The 19,258-nt window shown below is 45.2% G+C and overlaps 1 protein-coding gene across 4 annotated transcripts in view; it reads left to right on the forward strand.

Annotated features, from left to right (window-relative positions):
- PIK3CB (phosphatidylinositol-4,5-bisphosphate 3-kinase catalytic subunit beta) overlaps nucleotides 1-19,258 on the forward strand; it is a 252,409-nt gene that overhangs the window by 130,896 nt on the left and 102,255 nt on the right. For all 4 annotated transcript variants that reach the window (XM_077488321.1, XM_077488319.1, XM_077488320.1 and 1 more), the window contains 2 exons: nucleotides 7,502-7,683; nucleotides 16,677-16,902. In XM_077488321.1, the coding sequence (XP_077344447.1) occupies nucleotides 7,537-7,683; nucleotides 16,677-16,902 (373 nt within the window). In that variant the 5' untranslated portion in view covers nucleotides 7,502-7,536. The remainder of the gene's footprint in view (nucleotides 1-7,501; nucleotides 7,684-16,676; nucleotides 16,903-19,258) is intronic.

Below are 19,258 nucleotides of genomic sequence, written 5' to 3' on the forward strand. Positions count from 1 at the left end.
CTCCCATAGTGTAGTTTGAAAGAAGTAGTTGTTTCTTGACATAAAACCAGCATACAAAAAATTAAAATGGGAAAAATAAAATGGTGATCCCAATGTTAAAAGCAATATAGGGAACATAGAAACCAGCCCTATGTGTTTGGTCCCAGGGGACTTCTACTGGGGCATCTAACTCTTAGATGCCCCAGTAGAAGTCCCCTGGGACGAAACTTTTAGTTCATAAACTGGCACACAGAGGACATTTTTTCACTGCTTCATAAATGGACATCAAAATATCAATAAAATACATTTACGTCTTTAGAAAATGTCAAGGGGGAATGAATGTTTTTTTTTATTTTTTATTTTTATAGTCTTCCAGGGCAGCATCCAAAAGATGGGTTCCTCTCTGAAACGGGAAACACATTAGTCCACCATTATAAATTTGTCATTTATCTGTGTGCCTCAGCTGTTTGTGTTTTCTCCGGACCCACAGGAGCTGCAAAACGTTTATTTTTTTCAAAGTCTCTGTGCTTTTTGCAGGGGACCCCCTGTCCAGCATCCCATTCAGGAACTTGAGCATAATACTCTGCCTGAGGTTTCACCCCCTACAGAGGGGCTTGCAACCATCCCCCTAAGCTGCAACAGATGCCACTGGCGTTTTCCCCCCAGATTCTGTTCCTTCTACTGGTGGAGGCCCGCTTGTCTGCCCGCTGCCAGCCTGCCTGCCACGAAAGGCACCCGCTACACCTAGCAGTCTCTCCTGGCGTCTTTCGCATGGCCGGCCCCACAGAGTGTACCAAGATGGCGCAGACACTCCAAAAATGTCACTGATGGTCATGCAGTTTCGATCAGCAGCCATTTTGTTGAAGGCTGGAAGCCTTCTAAGAAAACAGTAGAGCAAGTCCCTTCTTGTAAGGTCATTTGCGGGTGGCGGCGCAAATTAAAAAGAGAAAAATTAGAGATCAGCAAAGGCCTCCCTAATGGAAAACCAGGAAGGACACCAGAGGAAGCAGCATGTGCAGGTATGTCCACCAACAAAGGGTCAGCTGGGGGCGGGGCCAGAGCTAATGCAGGAAGCAGTTAATAAGGGCAGAGGATCCTGGAGGCTGACCATGTCGGACGCTTCTCCACCCTGCCCTGCAGATCCTACAAGCCAGGACAGCTCCAAGGTAAGCCAGAGTACTCTGGAGTTACCTCTGTTTCCACCTTACTACAAACTTGTCTATTTAGCCCTTTGTGCTTGTTTACAAAGACCCCAGAGGAAAGAAAGGTGGAAAAACGGCAACGAAGCATGCGCTTCTTGCGGCCACCGTTTTCTTCCTGACTGAAAAAAGCCTTTATGCCAAAAATGCATAGACAAGATGGTGGCTAAAGAATCACAAGGTTACCTCAAAGACCTGCTCAGTTCTTTCGAAAAAGAAATGGAGAGCACCATGGCACCACTACGCTCAGCAATTGAGAAATTTGAGGCACTGGTGGGCATTAGTCAAAATAGTACCCCATCTACCAGTGGGACATGCATCCCCTCGGGTAGCAGGGAGGAGGTAGAACAAAAGAGCAAGAGGACGATTCTTATGAATCTAAACAGGAATCTGAGGAAGGCCTATGCTCAGATTCTGAAGAAGATCCGTCATCAGAGGGCAACTTGTTCCCCTCAGAAGATACGGAATGTCTTCTAAAAGCTATAGCTGTCACGCTGGGCATCAAAGAGCAAAAAGCTGCAGAACTTGGCCTACATGGCAAAATGTATAAAGGACTGCAACCCAAGAAACCTAGAATGTTTCTAGTACAGCAAACTGTTAAAGACATTGTCAAAAAAAAGGGTGGGAAGAACCAGAGAAAAAACTCTAAATACCAGCAGCGGTTAAACGCGGACATCCATTTGCAGAAGCAGATGCCAAGACCTGGGCTAATTGCCCCAAAGTGGATGCCTCTTTAGCAAATGTTGCAAACAAATCCGACTTTGCTTTTGACAATGTGGGTACCTTAAGCGCCCCCATGAATAAGATAGAAACCCTTCTGAAGTGTGCCTGGGAAGCAGCGACAGCTTCCACATGCACAGCCCACACCTTACTAGTTTGGTTGACCCAGCTACAAGAGTTACTAGAAGGTGACACACCAAGCGAAGAACTGGTAAGAACTATCCCCACACTGACCAGAGCGCCAACTCTTCTAGCAGATGCCTCTGCTGAAACCGTAAGGGTACCATCAAGAACCACAGGTCTAGTGAACTTGGCCCGAAGATCCCTGTGGCTGAAGTCATGGGAAGGCAATATCTCTCCCATTCACGGGAAACCTGCTATTCGGGCCTGACCTAGAAATAGTACTAGACAGACTGCAGCAAAGGGAGGGTTCCCCCAAACCAAAAAAGTGGGGGAGAGCGCCTTTTCAGCAGTTAAAAAAAATTCAACAAGCCAGGAGCAAAAAAAGCGTTGGGGACAGCAAAACAAAAAAGGCAAGGGTGAATTCATCCTCAAGCCTCCTAATCCAAAGAACAAAAAGCAATGATGGTCTTCAGATGGGGGCAGACTTGCAGCTTTTTCCCACCAGTGGATGAAAGCCACAGGAAACAAATTCATCCACCACCGCACCATAGCAGAAGGCTACGCAATATAATTTTCTGCTCGCCCCCCAACCAAGTACTTGGTAACCATCCTACCAAGGGACAAAGTTCGGGCAAAGGCCTTTCTAGAGTCCCTGGAAAACCTGCTAAATCAGAAAGTGATCTGTCATGTCCCTCAAAAAGAGGAGAAAACGCGATTTCTCTTTGCATATCTTTACAAATTAAAAAAACGTCAGGCAACCTAAGGCATATACTGAACTTCAAACCACTCAACAGGAGAATAAAATACAAAAAATTGAGGATGGAGTCCATATATTCAGTCAGAAATATCCTACCACAGTAGACTTGCAGAATGCTTACCTACATGTCCCCATAAAGGAAAGTCATCAAAGATTCCTGAGGTTCGCAATTCAGGGACAGTCGCCACCCTACACCTGCAGTATACAGCTCTCCCTTTCCAAATCTCTTCTGCACCCAGGATCTACTCAGATAATAGAAGCTCTAAAAGGCTTAAGACAACAAGGCATTGGCGTAATACCATACCTAGACCACCTACTGAAACCAATCTACGCACAAGTATGTCCTATCTACAAAACCTGGGGGGGATAGTAAATACAGAAAAATTGCAGCTGACCCCAAGCCAGAGTAGTGTTCTTGGCCTATGTACTGGACACCAGACTAACCAAAACCTTCCTAACTGAAGAAAAAAAACAAAATCAAGCAGGCAATAGCCTCTCTGATGAGGACCAAGTCTATCACAATCAGACAAGGAATGGCAGTGCTAGGAATGATGACGTATTCAATCCCAGCCATTACCTGGGTGCAGATTCACATGAGCCCTATACAGAATTGAATTCTGTCCCAGTGGGATGGCAACCCCTCATCCATAGACTCGTCCATTTCTGTTCCGAACTCAGTCAAACACTCCAGTGGTGGCTCAATCCGCTCCGATACATCGAGGGGAGCAGATGGGCTCAAACCAACCCTGTCAGGATTACCACAGATGCCAGTATCCTAGGTTTGGAAGCACACATGGGGAGCTCTGATCGAACTCCAAATGGTCTCAAGCCTCCTCAAATATGAGGGAGCTAAAAGCTGTGGAAGAGGCACTAAAAGCTTTCCAACCAGCAATACAGGGGAGAGACGTAAGGGTTCAATCAGACAACGCCACGACGGTGGCATACTTAAACAGGAAAGTGGGGACAAAATCCCAAAGCCTAATGAGCCTGACGGAAACAATTCTGTTATGGGCAGAAACAAACATAAGATCAATATTGGGCATCCACCTGAAAAAGGAACGGACAATTCGCTGGCAGATTTTCTGAGCCGGAAGGCTTTAAAACAGACAGACAGAATGGTCGCTAAAGCAAGCAAACTTATCACGAATCACAAAAAGATGGAGTACCCAAGGTAGATCTGTTCGCCTCCAAGGCAAGCACAAAATTACCATGTTATGTTCTTTTCACTGGATCCCACAGATGGCAACAATGGAGTAGATGCATTCAGCCAAATCTGGGATCGGCAGTTGTGTTATGCATTCCCTCCAACTGCCCTAATACCAAGACTGATTCAAAATATCAAAGCGGAGAAGGCAGCGGTGATGCTCATAGCACCATACTGGCCCCAAAGAGCAGAATTCAGCCACTTTAAGAACCCCAGCGTCCAGCCACAGCTGACACTGCTGAATCTTCCAGATCTCTCTTCACAGGGACCAGTGAACCATCCGAACCAGACTCCTAAAGCTTTTGGCTTGGCTGCTGAAAGGGTAAGACTACAAAACAAACTGTCAGACAGTGATCAACACTATTCCAGCCTGCAGAAAACCCATGACTAGAGCAATCTATGAGAAGGTAAGGAAAAAGTTTGTCTCCTAGAATAAAAACAGATTCCCAGCAGACAGATCATCCCGACGATTCTGGATTTCCTACAGGAAAGAGCAGACAAGAACATCTCTCAGAGCACACTAAAGGTACAACTGGCAGCACTCTCCTCCTTTTTATGGACACCAGACTAGCAGAGGATCCGCTGATAAAGCAATTCCTAATGTCACTAAACAGTGCTAGACCTGCAAACATTTACAGAACTTCAACATTGGATATGTCCACAGTGCTCAGAGGATTTCTCTCTCCCCCTTTTGAACCATTGGAAGACAGCTCAGACAACAGCCTTACTCTAAACACTGCACTTCTAGTGGCCCTGGTATCGGCTATAAGAGTGAAAGAAATCCAAGCGCTTTCCAAGATGGAACCTTACTGCCTGATACAAACAGACAAAATAATCCTCTCCCCAAACCCAGTTTTTCTACCAAAAGTCTCTTCAACATTACATAGGACACAAAATGTAATTGGCCCATTGCTTCCAAAATCTATGGATAGCAAGAAAAGAGACACAATAAGCTAGATGTAAGAAATACTCATAGTATACCTTGAGAGAACGAAGGATTGGCGACAAACTACCTCTTTATCCGTCCTCTATGCAGGAGCCAATAAAGGAAAACGGGCATCAAAAAACACGATCAGCAGATGGCTAAGAATTGCCATACAAACGGCCTATGAGGTGCAAAACCTCACCCCCTCCAAGTGGGATCAGAGCCCATTCAACCAGACCAGGGGCAACTCCGGAGCAGATTTGCAGGGAAGCAGCATGGTCAAGCTTCAGTACCTTTGCAAGGCACTACCGTATAGACCAACTGTCCGGCCAAGACCAGGCATTTGATCGCAAGGTTCTCCAGTCTTTATCCCCTCCCTAGTAAGTATTGCTTGATACATCCCTTCGGATGCTGCCCTGGAAGACGATTCGAGAAAACAGAGTTAGGTACCTGGTAACTTTTTTTTTTTTTTTTTTTTAAGAAGTCTTCAAGGGCAGCATTAGTTCCCACCCTAAAGCAATAATACCAGGTATAGTGGGGAAGCTTTAGCTTGCTTAGTTTCTTTTGGTGCTTTAATATAACTGAGGCACACAGGTAAGACTGACAGATTTTATAATGGGGGACTAATGTGTTTCCCCGTCCTCAGGGAGGAGGAGCAGCCTATCTCTCGGATGCTGCCCTGGAAGACTTCTTAGAAAAAGAGTTACCAGGTACCTAACGCTGTTTTCAAGGCACTGTATATAATACGGATTTATATTAAAATCTGGGTTTTATTTTTATTTTTTTGTGAGCTTCTTAGTGAATGTAATCAATCAGCATCTACAGTATATCCCACCCCCATAGTGTGTATCAATAGGAGGAGATGGCGGAGGGAGGGGAGTGTAACTTACCACTGCGTATATGCCCACATGTGACTAGACTCATGTTGGCTGCACAGATGAGAAAGAGAGGACATAAAGAGCTTAGAAGGGAAATGGAATATGAGCACGCTCAGTACAGGACACCAGCTGGTACACACAATCTCGGCATGCAGTGGTGACACAGAAGGTGGGAGGGACCGCTGAAGGCAGGATCAACCAGGTATATTTAACTTTACACAAAATGAATGCTTTAGTGGCTTTGTGAGTGTGAACACAGCATTTAATGAGCGTTTTCATAGTCTGGGTTTAATAACACCGAAACTTTAATGCTTATTGATCAGTTGACCTTGTGGTGGGTATTGTAGGATTGGTATATAGTTATATGAAATGGGCAAGAGTTATACCATCGTCATAAAAACCATCTCCAAGAGTTACGGAGATTCCTGGCCCAGTCTAGATTCCAGATTTCTGCAAGCAGAGTTTGCTATAATACATATGTACAACTGATTTTTCATGTAGCTTTATAATTGGCACAATGCAATGTTTTGTACAAGCCTACATTTTGGGCCTAGTGATTGTGCTGACAATGAAAACTTTCAAATTTAAAACAGATTGATTTCAGTCATTTAGTTGCAGAATTTGTAACGCACAATGTTTCTTAACATTCCCTGTGATTTTAGTTACCATGGATATCTGCTTATACCGTAAGAATAGGATGGCACCACACAGTACATAGCTAATAAGAGAATGCTGCTGTCTGTTAGTACTTAAAGAGGAACTACAGTCTGCTCACATAATTTGTAATAAAAGCATTTTTGCCATTCTGAAGCTTTCTTCCAACCACTTTGCATATTTTTATATATACTGTGATTCTGTAATTGTCAAATATGCTGCAGAAATCTCCCTGCACTAAGTCTGGCTGCAACCATTTTAACAACTGAAGCTGCTGCATGTTCACTTCCTGGATTTAGAGGCACGCCTCCAGCTCTGCAGTCCTGCTGCTCTGATTGATCCTCTTATGACTCATCCCACCTCCCTTCCTGGCAAACTTTCACCAGAGTGAGAGCAAGCTGTGCATGATGTCATAAGCCTAGACTTTTTACCAGACAAACAGGAAGTGGGCTGTGTAAGGTATTTACTGGCAGAAAAAAAAATGTTTTGCTATCCAAAGTTAAAACAACAAGGGCAGAAAATGTAATAGATGGAAAGTTGAAAAGATTACTGAAAGCGGAGTTCCACCCAAAAATTGAACTTCTGCTTTAAGTGATGGTGACCCTCTGACACATTTGGTATGTATTTTTTTTTGGGGGGGGGGTGTAGCGGGTACTCACTTTTTAAGGGCACCAAGCACCCACTTCCTCCTCTGGCTCCGGGGTGCCGGAAAGAAGTTCTCTCCCCCCCCCCCAATCTTCTGGGGGACGTCACAGGTCCCAGAACATTACCCGTTTATTCCTAGCGAGGCTCGCGCATGAGCAGTGCACACCCGGCTGTGAAGCCACAGCCGAGCGCCCACCGTTAGAATGCCAGCACCGTGGAGAGGAGCTTTGTGCGTCCGTATCACTAGACCGTAGGACAGGTGAGTGTCTGATTATTAAGTCAGTAGCTACACTTTTTGTTGCTGCTGACTTTTAAATGGGTGGAACTCCAGGTTAGGGTCTGCTTTAATCTCAATTAGAATTGTTTTTTGATGTTGTGCTCCACATTATGACCTGATCATGTCTTCTGTCCCTCTAGGACCATGTTTCACAGGTAGTACTACCACCTGCAAGATGCCTCCCGCTGTGTTGGATCCCATGGATATCTGGGCAGCCGATACACAGCTCCCTCCAGATGTCAATGTGGACATTCTACTCCCCACTGGAATCTATGTGCAGATGGTAGTACCTCGGGATGCATCCATATCGCAGATTAAACAGGTGAGATACTACTAAGATTACTTTTTTTTTTTTTTTAATTTTTTTTTTACATTTGTAATTGTGCGATATTTTCATGATCACATTTTCCGTACAAACTAATAGAATCTAAAAAAAAATGTACAATATAAACTAGGGATGCACTGATACCATTTTATTTATTTTTTTTTTTTTATTTTTTTTTTTTTTAACAATGAGTACAAGTACCGATTACTTTTATTTTTTATTTTTATTTTTTTATACCAATTGTATAACCGCTTCACCCCTGGAAAATTCTACCCCCTACCTGACCAGAGCGCTTTTTGCGATTCAGGAATGCGTAGATTTAACTAACAATTGCTCGGTCGTGCGACGTTTCTCCCAAACAAAATTGATATCCTTTTTTTTTTTTTTTTTTTTTTTTCCCTACAAATGGAGCTTTCTTTTGCTGATATTTGATCACTCCTGCGGCTTTTATTTTTTGCGCTATAAACAAAAAAGAAATTGCATAATTTTTTACATTTTGCTATAATAAATATCCCTCAAAAACAAAAAATCGCAATAAGAGTTTGGTTTGCGCAAAAGTTATAGCATTTACAAAATAGGGGATAGTTTTATGGCATTTTTATTTTTTACCAGTGACTGCGACATTATGGCGGACACATCGGACATTTTTGACACATTTTTGGGATCATTGTCATTTATACTGCAATCGGTGACAAATTCACTGATTCCTGTGTAAATGACACTGGCAGTGAAGGGGTTAAACACTAGGGGGCAGGATAAGGTTTGTGTGTCCTGGGGCGTGATTCTAACTCTAGGGGTGTGGCTACATGTGACACGTCATTGATCTCTGCTCCCAATCAGAGATCAGTGTCACTAGGCAGAACGGGGAGATGCTTGTTTACATTAGCATCTCCCTGTTCTTCCTCCCAGTGAGATGATTGCAGGTATCACCGCGGCGATCGAGTCCGCGGGACTCGCAATCTGAGTCCCGGAGGTCCCGGCTGGCGCACGCGCCAACAGTGGTGCGCACACTATGGTACAGCGGCAAATTTAAAGGGACATACCTGTACACCCATTTGCCTGTCCATGCCATTCTGCTGATGTACATCTCCGTGCGCCGGTCGGGAAACGGTTAACACCGGGGAGACCCACTGACAGCTCAAAGAACCGAACCTGAAAGTATCAGTTTCAGGTATCGGTGCACGAGTACCAATACGCGTGCAAATACTCAGTATCGATACCAATACTAGTATCGGTGCAACCCTAATATAAACAAGTAAATAATAGTGCTTGATGACTAAATTCATATACAGTTGTGCTCATAAGTTTACATACCCTGTCAGAATTAGATTTCTTGGCTGTTTTTCAGAGAATATGAATGATGAAACACAAACTTTTGTTTCTCTTTTGTTCGTTGACGGACACAGCATCTTCAGCTTGACCTTAGGGTTATATCGCCCCTTTAGGAGAGGACAAGGCAGAACATGTTATAAACAGCAAAACTGCACAGTACCGCCTAGGGGGCGGTCCTACTGGCTAGAACTCCTCACACTGCATCCAGCAGCTCAGTTTTTTTCTGCCTAGTGTAGGAGAAGGACCTGGCTTCCTGTGGGACCATTAGTCCTGGGAATTTTTTTGTTTTTTCTGCATTTTTGATTTCTGAGATCTAAAATCAACAGCCGGGCTGGATAATATAGATCCTGGTAGTCTCCCCAGCCTGGCTATCGAGCGTGAGCAGACATTAGCTATGCGCTGGGTCGGCCACAACATGCCCTGTCTGATCCAGGGGCGCCTGGTGAGCTATATGCTCCTGGGCACACATTTGACTGGGCTACTGCTGTCTGTGTCAGTGTGCCGTGGCCAACAGCCACCCCGTACTGCTCGGGTGATGGGTCTGTCTGTGCAATGCGTCCAGCAGTCCCTACAGGTGGGGTAAGTATGGTTCCACCTGTCTCGGCAGGATGGAGCAGCTGAGCATTCCATGGGAGGTCGACTAGGGGGTTTCTCACTCTTCCCTTTCTCCCTTCCCTCCTCCCCATGCTATGGGCCGCTATGTGACTGGGCACATGGGGGTGTGGTGCACGTATCTGGTGGGGGGGTCCTCCGGGGGAGGGCTCCGGGTCCTGGCAGGGGGCTGGGCCGGGTGTTGGGGGCCCACTTATCTTCTTCCCTGTTTCTGGGCCATGGTGGGGTATTTTTTTTTCCTTTCGGCCATTTTCTGAAAGTCCGGCCATTATCCCGGCGCCCTCAGACGTTTTTTACTGAGGCGGCTGGCGGGCATTTTCTAGTAGCCTCAGCTTGCTTTGTCTCTAGCGCTGGGTGCTTGTTTACTTTTAGAACAGCGTGCTTTTTACACAGAACACCCTGTGGCTGACACAGGGAGAGCGGACAGCAGCAGCACAGCGCAGTACCTGGGTCAAGGTGGCGAGTCCTGTGGCAGCAAGGAGGGTGGACATTTTGTGTGACTTGCCTTAGGTCCCACAGGCGAGTGTGGGTCAGCATGGCATCAGAAGCTGGCGCTTCTTCCCCAGACATCCCTGTTAAGGCAACCAGTTCCCCTGCAGTTCCCCTGCACCTGCGGTGCCTATGGACGCGGGGCCTGGAGGCCTTTGTTGTCAGGGTGGAATCGGCATGCGGGTGCAAGGGGGTAAAAAAACGACCCCCCCACCGTCTTCTGGAGAAAGCTCTGATTCAGACTCTGGTCCCACTGTGGCAGGCGGCCCCTGTTCTGACATGTCAGAGGATGCAGACCAGGACCATTCGGACAGTGAGAATGACTCCGTGTCTGGGTCAGCGCAGGAAAAAGCACTAGTAGGAGCACTTATCACAGTTGTGTGGGATACCCTAAAGATGAAGGATACAGCAGGACATTTACAGAGGTGTCGGTCCCTTTCAGGGCCCACACAGTTAGTGTTTCCTTACCCAACTTATTTTGATTATTTATAAGTTTAGTACAAGGAGTGGGGAAGCCCGCAGTGGGCCTTTTCAGTTCCAGAAGAAGTGGACTTCTCCGATTGTTGACCAGCCCCCCCCCCCCCGGTCCATGTTTACGGCGGTGGTGAGGCCAGCATTGCAGCTAGTGTTGGCCACGGCCCTGGTGTCAGACGGTTACTGAATGGGCTAAATTATTGCACCATGAGTCTGCGTGGAGCTGGCGGACCAGTTGGTGCAGGGCCTTAAGTATGTGATGTGGCCTTAGATACGGCCCCCTTGCTCTCTAAAGCCTCAGTATCAGCAGTAGCGCTACATCGCCTGATTTGGCTGAAATGCTGGTCTGCGGACCAGGCATCTAAGAAAGCACTGGCGGATTTGCCCTTTCAGGGAAAAGAGGCTATTTGGAGCCTCACTGGATGACCTTATTAAGAATGTTACTGGGGGAATGAGTACGTTGCTCCCACAGTCAGAAAAGGTAAGGAGCCACACCATAGGCAAGGGCCCTCTTTTTCCGCTCAGAAGCAGATTTTTCATCCGCCCGGGTCGGCAGGTAAGCGTTCCCACTCCGACAAGGTGCCTGCTGGTCCCTGGTTTCGCAAGCCAAACAAACCTGCGAGCAAATCTGTTGCCACATGAAGGTTTGACCCTGCCGACCCTTGGGCGGTGGGTTGCCTTCAGAGTTTGCAGCTCGGTGGACCTCCCTACTTTCTGACCAGTGGATCTGCGAACTGGTTTCATCAGGATACAAAATAGTTTTTGTTGTCCGCCAAACTGGTTTTTTTTTTTCCCCTCCAACCTTCATCTTTCTGGCTCGTCGGGAAGCCCTGTTGGGGCAGTACAGGACCTACTGCTGCTTGGGGTGATAGTGCCTGTAACGGCGCCAGAAAGGTTTCATGGATTCTACTTCAATCTGTTTGTAGTTCCAAAGAAGGAAGGGTTCCGTCTGGTCCTGGTTCTCAAGGCCCTCAACAACTTGGCGAAAGTACAAAGGTTCAGGACGGAATCGGTTCACTCAGTGGTCGCTGCACTCCATCAGGGGGATCTTCTGGCATCCCTGGACATTAAGGATGCATACTTGCATGTCCCCATATATGCATCAAGCATCAGAGGTTTCTGCAGTTTGCGGTCGGGGATGAGCACTACCAATTTGTAGCTCTCCCTTTTTGGCCTGGCTTCGGCACCATGGGTCTTCAACAAGGTGCTAGCCTGAATTCTAGCTTTGCTAAGGCAGCGAGGGATCGCAATCATGGGTTACCTGGAGGACCTCCTTCTGAGAGCAGCTTCTGCCTCAGAATTGAGGGAGGATGTGGCAATCGCCATGCAAACTCTTCGGGAAGAACCTGAACCTCCAGAAGTTGGTGTTGGTGCCTACTCCAATGCCTGGAGTACCTGGGCTTGCTTCTGGACTCCTCAGAGGCGAGAGTCTTTCTCCATTCAGACAAGTTGCAGACTTTTCAAGCTGTGATGAAGTTGTTGGTGGTCCCACAGGTGGTCGTCGCTGCGTTTTTGCCTGCGAGTCCTGGGTCTCATGGTAGCCACTTTTGAGGCGGTTCCATATGCTCAATTCCACACTTGAGTCTTGCAAAAGGAGATCCTGTCCAAATGGGACAAATCTCCATTGTCCCAGGATTGTCAAATTCGGGTAAGCCAGCTAGTCAGGGATTCCCTTCTCTGGGGGCGAGTTTGGGGTGCACAGTCGGCCCAGGGTCGCTGGAGGCAGGAAGAATTCCGCCTGCCGATCGATGTGCTGTAGCTTCGGGCGATCAGGTTGTGCCTCTCCCACATGGTCCCAGAGACTGCAGGGGTGTCCAGTCAAGATCCAGACGGACAATGCCATGGTGGTGGCGTATGTCAACCATCAAGGAGCTTGGCTGCAGCACTGGAGGTCGCTCACATCCTGCGGCGAGCAGAGCGGCTTGTGCCGGCTCTGTCGGCCATGTACATTCCAGGTGTAGAAAACTGGCAAGCGAACTACCGAAGTTGTCAGATGCTGGATCAAGGGGAATGGTTGCTGCATCCGGATGTATTTTGGCTCCTTTGCCTAAGGTGGGGTACGCCAGATGTGGATCTCCTGGCCTCTCAACTCAGTCGGAAGGTACAGAGCTTTGTGGCCAGGTCAAAAGATCCCTGTGTGGATGCGGCAGATGGGTTGGTGGCTCCATGGGGGCATTATCGGCTGATTTATGCCTACCCACTCAAACTTCTACCACGTCTGCTTTGCAGAGTGGAGGCCAAGGGGATTCTGATTGTCTCAGATTGGCCTCAGCATCTGTGGTACTCCGACATAGTATGAATGGTGGTGGATGCGAGAGGACCTTCTCTCACAAGGTCCAATACTTCATCCTGCTTTACTGTCGCTGGCTTTAATGGCATGGCTGTAAGCCAGGTGCTAAGGGACTGAGGTCTGTCAGATTCTGTAATCTCCACTGTACTGAGGGCATGGAAGTCATCTTCTCAGAAGATTTATCATCGTACGTAGAAGGCCTAGATTGTTTCGGCCTTTCATAAATGAGGACATTGTTCTTCCGTCCTTATGTCCTTGGCCATCACACCCCAAAGAGGTTGCTTTGCATTCCTTGGAAGTGGTCCGGGCTCTGCGGATGTATCGGTCTGCTACAGCTCCTTTTCGGTGGTCGGACTCGCTGTTTGTATGGGTGGCTGGTCCGAAGAAGGGCCTGGCGGTCTCGTCGGCCACCATTTCTCGGTGGATCAGACAGTGTGGTTCAGGTTTATGCCACAAGGGGGCGGTTGCCTCCCTTTCCTGTCACGGCACATGCTACCAGGGCAATTGGTGACTCTTGGGCTTTTCGACATCAAGCATCTGTTTCTCGGGTGGTGACCTGATCGTCTGTTCACACTTTTACTACATTTTACAAGGTTGACGTGAGCGCATCTTTGGATGCTTGCTTCGGCTGCAAGGTTTTGCAGGCGGCTGTTTAAGGCTGCAACTCCTCCGTTGAGGAGCTCTGGTTGTTATGGGTGGAGTTATTGCTGTTCCCTCCCCTCTTCTTTTTTTTTTCTCTGCTTGGGAACATCCCTAAGGTCAAGATGAAGATTCTGTGTCCGTCAATGAACGAAACGCTAACCATGAGCAAAAATAGGATTTTTGTACTCCCCGTAAAATCCTTTTCTCTGAAGTTCATTAACGGACACAGTGCCCACCCCTCCTATTTATGTTTGTACTGCTTTTGACGAACTGAGCTGCCGGATTTAGTGTGAGGGGTCATAGCCAGTAGGACCGTTCCCTGGGTGGTACTGTACAGTTTTGCTGTTTTTTAACTTGTTCTGCCTAGTCCTCTCCTAAAGGGGCAATATAACCCTAAGGTCAAGATGAAGATGCTGTGTCTATCAATGAACTTCAGAGAAAAGGATTTTATGGTGAGTACAAAAATCCTATTTTTGCTCATGGTTAGTGTTTGACTGAAGCCATTTATGATCAGTCAACTGTGTTTACTCTTTTTAAATCATAATAGCAACAGAAACTACCCAAATTACCCTGATCAAAAGTTTACATACCCCAGTTCTTAATACCGTGTATTGCCATCTCTAACATCAGTGACAGCTTGAAGTCTTTTGTGGTATTTGTGGATGAGGCTCTTTATCTTCTCAGATGGTAAAGCTGCCCATTCCTCTTGGCAAAAAGCCTCCAGTTCCTGTAAATTCTTGGGCTGTCTTGCGTGAACTGCACTTTTGAGATCTCCCCAGAGTGTCTCAGTGATATTGAGGTCAGGAGACTGAGATGGCCACTCTAGGACCTTCACTTTATTCTGCTGTAGCCAATGACAAGTCGACTTGGCCTTGTGTTTTGGATCATTGTCATGTTGGAATGTCCAAGTACGTCCCATGCACAGCTTCCTGGCTGATGAATGCAAATGTTCCTCCAGTATTTTTTGAAAACGTACTGCATTCATCTTGTCATCAATTTTGACCAAATTTTCTGTGCCTTTGTAGCTCATGCATCCCCCAACATCAGCGATCCACCTCTGTGTTTCCCAGTAGGAATGGTGTACCTTTTCATCATAGGCCTTGTTGACTCCTCCCCAAATGTATTGTTTTATGGTTGTGGCCAAAAGCTCAGTTATGGTCTCGTCACTCCAAAGGACTTTTTGCCAGAAGGTTTGAGGCTTGTCTCTGTGCTGTTTGGTGTATTGTATGCAGGATACTTTCTTCTGGCGACTCGAACATGCAGCCCATCTTTCTTCAAGTGCCTCCTTATTGTAAATCTCTTGAAACTGCCACACCACATGTTTTCAGAGAGTACTGTATTTCACCTGAAGTTATTTGTGGGTTTTTCTTTGCATACCAAACTATTTTCCTGGCAGTTGTGGCTGAAATTTTAGTTGGTCTACCTGACCATGATTTGGTTTCAAAAGAACCCCTCATTTTCCACTTTGTGAGTAGAGTTTGAACACTGCTGCTTTGCATTCTCAATTCATTGGATATTTTTTTTATATCCCTTTCCTGTTTTATACAGTTCAACTCCCTTTTCCCACAGATCCTTTGACAATTCTTTTGCTTTCCCCATGACTCAGAATCCAGAAATGTCAGTGCAGCACTGGATGAAAAATGCAAGGGTCTGTTAGGAGTCCAGAAACTCATTGACCTTTTACACACACACACACGCGCACACACACACACCAATTACAAGCAAACAGATCACAGGTGAGGATTGTTACATTTTTAATAGCCATTCAAACCCCTTTGTGTCAAATTGTGTGCATGTTATCAGGCCAAAATCACCAGGGTATGTAAACTTTTTTTTTTATCAGTCTCATTTGGGTAGTTTCTGTTGTTATTATTATGATTTAAAAATAGTAAACACAGTTGATTGATAATACATGGCTTTAGCCAAACACTTAACCATGAGTGAAAAATGTTTGCGTTATCATTCATATTCTCTGGAAAATGGGCAAGGAATCATAAATTCTGCCAGGGTATGTAAACTGATTAGCACAACTGTAACACCTAGTGGCAAGTGTTGATGACTAGTAAACTGAGATACAAAAATTATATAATATGACCGTAATCCATGAATAAATAGTCCACATATAAGATATGATGTCTCAAGAAAAATGTTGCGTTTTGAATTCTTCCACCACACCATGTGCACTTAGTGATTACACTCCCCTCTGGATATGCACTCACCAAATGAAGATGCCTTGCACTCTCATGCTTGCCAAATCAGCATCAACTCTCACAGGGTTGAACATCCACTGATATACAATTGTGAATCCAAAGTGCAGTAATGTAGTGGTACATTTTATTAAATAAAAAAACTTCACGCATTTGCACTCACGGGAAAGCATATGGGTAAAAGCATGTATGTATCCACTTGCAGCAGCAAGTACAGACATGATATGGTCACAGCAGACCCAGCGTCTGTGATCTGTATCTCACCCACATGAGATTGTGAACCTCGGAACGTCACTTCCGGTATTGCGTCAAACGTCCCAACTGGTTGCTGTACAGCCACGTTCCAACGCGTTTAGTCATCACGATTTGCCCATGGGGCCAGCAGATTTTTTAAAGTAATAGAATCTGCCTGTAGCGGCTAACCAGACAATACTGTAGATTGCTTTCACTAAATGTGCTTACAACTCTTTCCATTGCCTTGTGCTGAGATAAAGGAGCAGAAACTGGAAAGCACAGTCACTGTATTATGCAATTAAGCAGAAAGTACAGCATAAATATGTAGGAAGATATGGCCTCCATTTGTGCAAATCCTATACACAGGCAATAGATGCAAAGTTTTATAAACCTATACAAATGTAGAATGCTCCGGCCACCATTTCATAGCCTAATTTCAACTGGGCAGCAGGTGCTTTCTATCCCCCTGGGTCCAGAACCCTTGAACATAAGAATTGGAAGTATGAGGCTACCGGATACACATCATATTTTGTGGAATTATCCCGCTATAGTAATTGTAGTGATCAATGTATAGCCATCGTGTGTCCAGCTGTACCCTAGTCCAGTAACGAAGACCATGTGCAGCCTATACACCAAATACAGGGTTCTTTGCATTTCCTATGTTTATTCAGCAGACCTCTCTCTAGTGATACCTTTTTGTATGTTTGCAGCTTGCATGGAAACATGCACAACGTTACCCCCTTTTCCACTTGCTCCTGGAGATTGACTCCTACATGTTCCAGTGTGTCAATCAGACGGCTGTTCATGAGGAACTGGAGGATGAGACCCGACGACTCTGTGATGTTCGACCTTTTCTACCTGTTCTGAAATTGGTGTCCAAAAGCTGTAACCCTGCAGAGAAACTAGATTCCAGAATAGGGGTCTTAATAGGAAAAGGTAATGTGCCGTTAGCAGGAAGCTGCTATTTCTCTCTCTTTTATATTAAAGTCTATTGTAAGGGGCCTGCTTGAAGCTTACATCTCCATCTTCCTTTATCTCCATATGACTTTGATCTGTTGGCTTGGTTGCCCAGGAACACATTGCTGCATTTTGGTAGATAGGGGAGATCATGCTTGCTTTTCCATAATTTGAAGTACCAGGTTTTGCATCTGATTTCAGCTGGCAGACTGTTAGGGGGAATTTTGAGATATATGAACAGTTGAGGGAGCAGATTAATAAAGGAACTTCTTTTCCTCCTGAATGGATAAATACAGATTCATGTAAATCGGCCACGTCAGAAATGTCTTAAAGACGTATGTAAATTTTCTGAGGCACACATGAGGGTGAAGTCATGTTCAGCAACAAGGCTCAGAGGTCCATTATTCCACGTTTAAGCACATACCACACATTTAGGATTGGGCTGGATCTTGTTGCATTATTACCGATTTCAACATGAACCCTTTGGCTTATAAATCTGTTTGTTGTCTCCTTTGTGTATGAAACGGCACTTTGTGAAACTCTCTAATGTGCTGTCAGGTTAACAGTTTTATGAAAGATTGTACTGTCAGTGTATACCTGTAGCTGCATATTCTCATAATCCAACATTACCTCAAGCCTCCCAACCTTGCTATGGTACACCCACAAGCACATTACCCACATAACAATGCATGGGCCTATTAAAAATTCAATCTAGCACAGTTTTGGAGAATGGAAATTTGGGGGGTGGCCGGTGTAAGTAATACACAGTTATGTAATCATCTAGCTACTGCTGATGTTTGAGATGAGGTGGCTTTGCTAGAAGGGATGAGGAAGGTCAGAATGTTTGAAGTGGAAGAATGTCTGTCTTAAATCTTAGCCTGTGTCTCACTTTCAGCAAGCTTTTACAAAGTAGCTCAAGAAAATGTTTTAATGGATTAATTGAACAAAATGAATGGACAGATTCCTCTGCCCTTCAGTTCCAGTAAAGTACAGCAATGGCACATTGTTAAAAGTATTTACAAACCCTGATCAAGGTAAAACCCAATTAGGAGTCACATGTCAGTTTGCTGCATAGTATAATTAACCTTGATGCAGTCTTTTCAAGGTTTAAAACCATTTACAATTATTAGTTCTATTGTTGTGCCTAAAGTTATGAAACAAAAGTATATGGTATCCTCATCCTTATATAATGACTACAAAGAAAGTTTTGAGAGAAAAAAAGGGATTTACATGGAACATCACAACTCAAAAGTATATGGTATCCTCATCCTTATATAATGACTACAAAGAAAGTTTTGAGAGAAAAAAAGGGATTTACATGGAACATCACAACTTGGCTTCAGTCCTTCTGAACCTATAAACGTCTATGAAACTATTAAAGATATATATCTTTTCGCTCGGAATTTAACCTACAAATTTATGTATGATAAGGATAGACATAACCTAAATTTAGAGAAAGAACTGGCTGAAAGAACAAAGCATTACTCTATGCAAGAATTCAAAGCCCTACGTGACCTTATGTTACTATACGACGAGGGGCAGGTTGAGGATGAAACAACTTTAGAGGCTCCATCAACCCCTGCACCCACGCCCCAATCCATAACAGATAGTATCCAACCACAAAAAAACATTTTTAAACTTAGTTCACGAGCATTCCCTGACCTCATGACATGCCCTACGATTTGGGCCTTTTTGACTGCAGTAATTAAATCTTTAAAAAAACAGGATTGGCCTGACACTCAATCCAATTTAAACTATAAACAGAAACAGGCATTACGTAGATTACAGAAAAAACCTGATATGATCATTAAGAAATCAGACAAAGGGGGCAATCTAGTCATAATGACTCATCAGCAATATCAATCAATGTGCTTAAAAATCCTTTGTAACCGGGCATGGTACATTCCAATCAACCATTCAATGGTTGAGACCTTTACAACTGAGTTTAGGTCCCTGGTTACAAGGGCATATGAACAAGGTCTGATAGATGTTGAAACCCTTAGATTTATAAACACAGCTAAACCTCGTATGCCTACATTTTACGCGCTTCCAAAAATACACAAGGATAAGAACAATCCCCCAGGGCGCCCAATAGTCTCGGGGATGGGTTCCCTAACAGAGAACGCAAGCAGGTTAGTCGATTCGTACTTGATTCCCCATGTTACAAGCCTACCTTCATATATAAAAGATACAAGCGATCTTTTGCGACACCTTGAGGACGTGCAAGTCCCTCCGGACGCCCTCCTCGTGGCAATAGATGTGGAGGCTTTATACTCCAGCATCCCCCACGGGCAGGGCGTCCGGATGGCCAGCACTTTCCTCAAAAAACAAGACC

The sequence above is a fragment of the Lithobates pipiens genome, unplaced genomic scaffold, assembly GCF_037356315.1.
Source record: "Lithobates pipiens isolate NorthernLeopardFrog02 unplaced genomic scaffold, aLitPip1_a1.2 Scaffold_18, whole genome shotgun sequence".
Taxonomy (NCBI): Eukaryota; Metazoa; Chordata; class Amphibia; order Anura; family Ranidae; genus Lithobates; species Lithobates pipiens.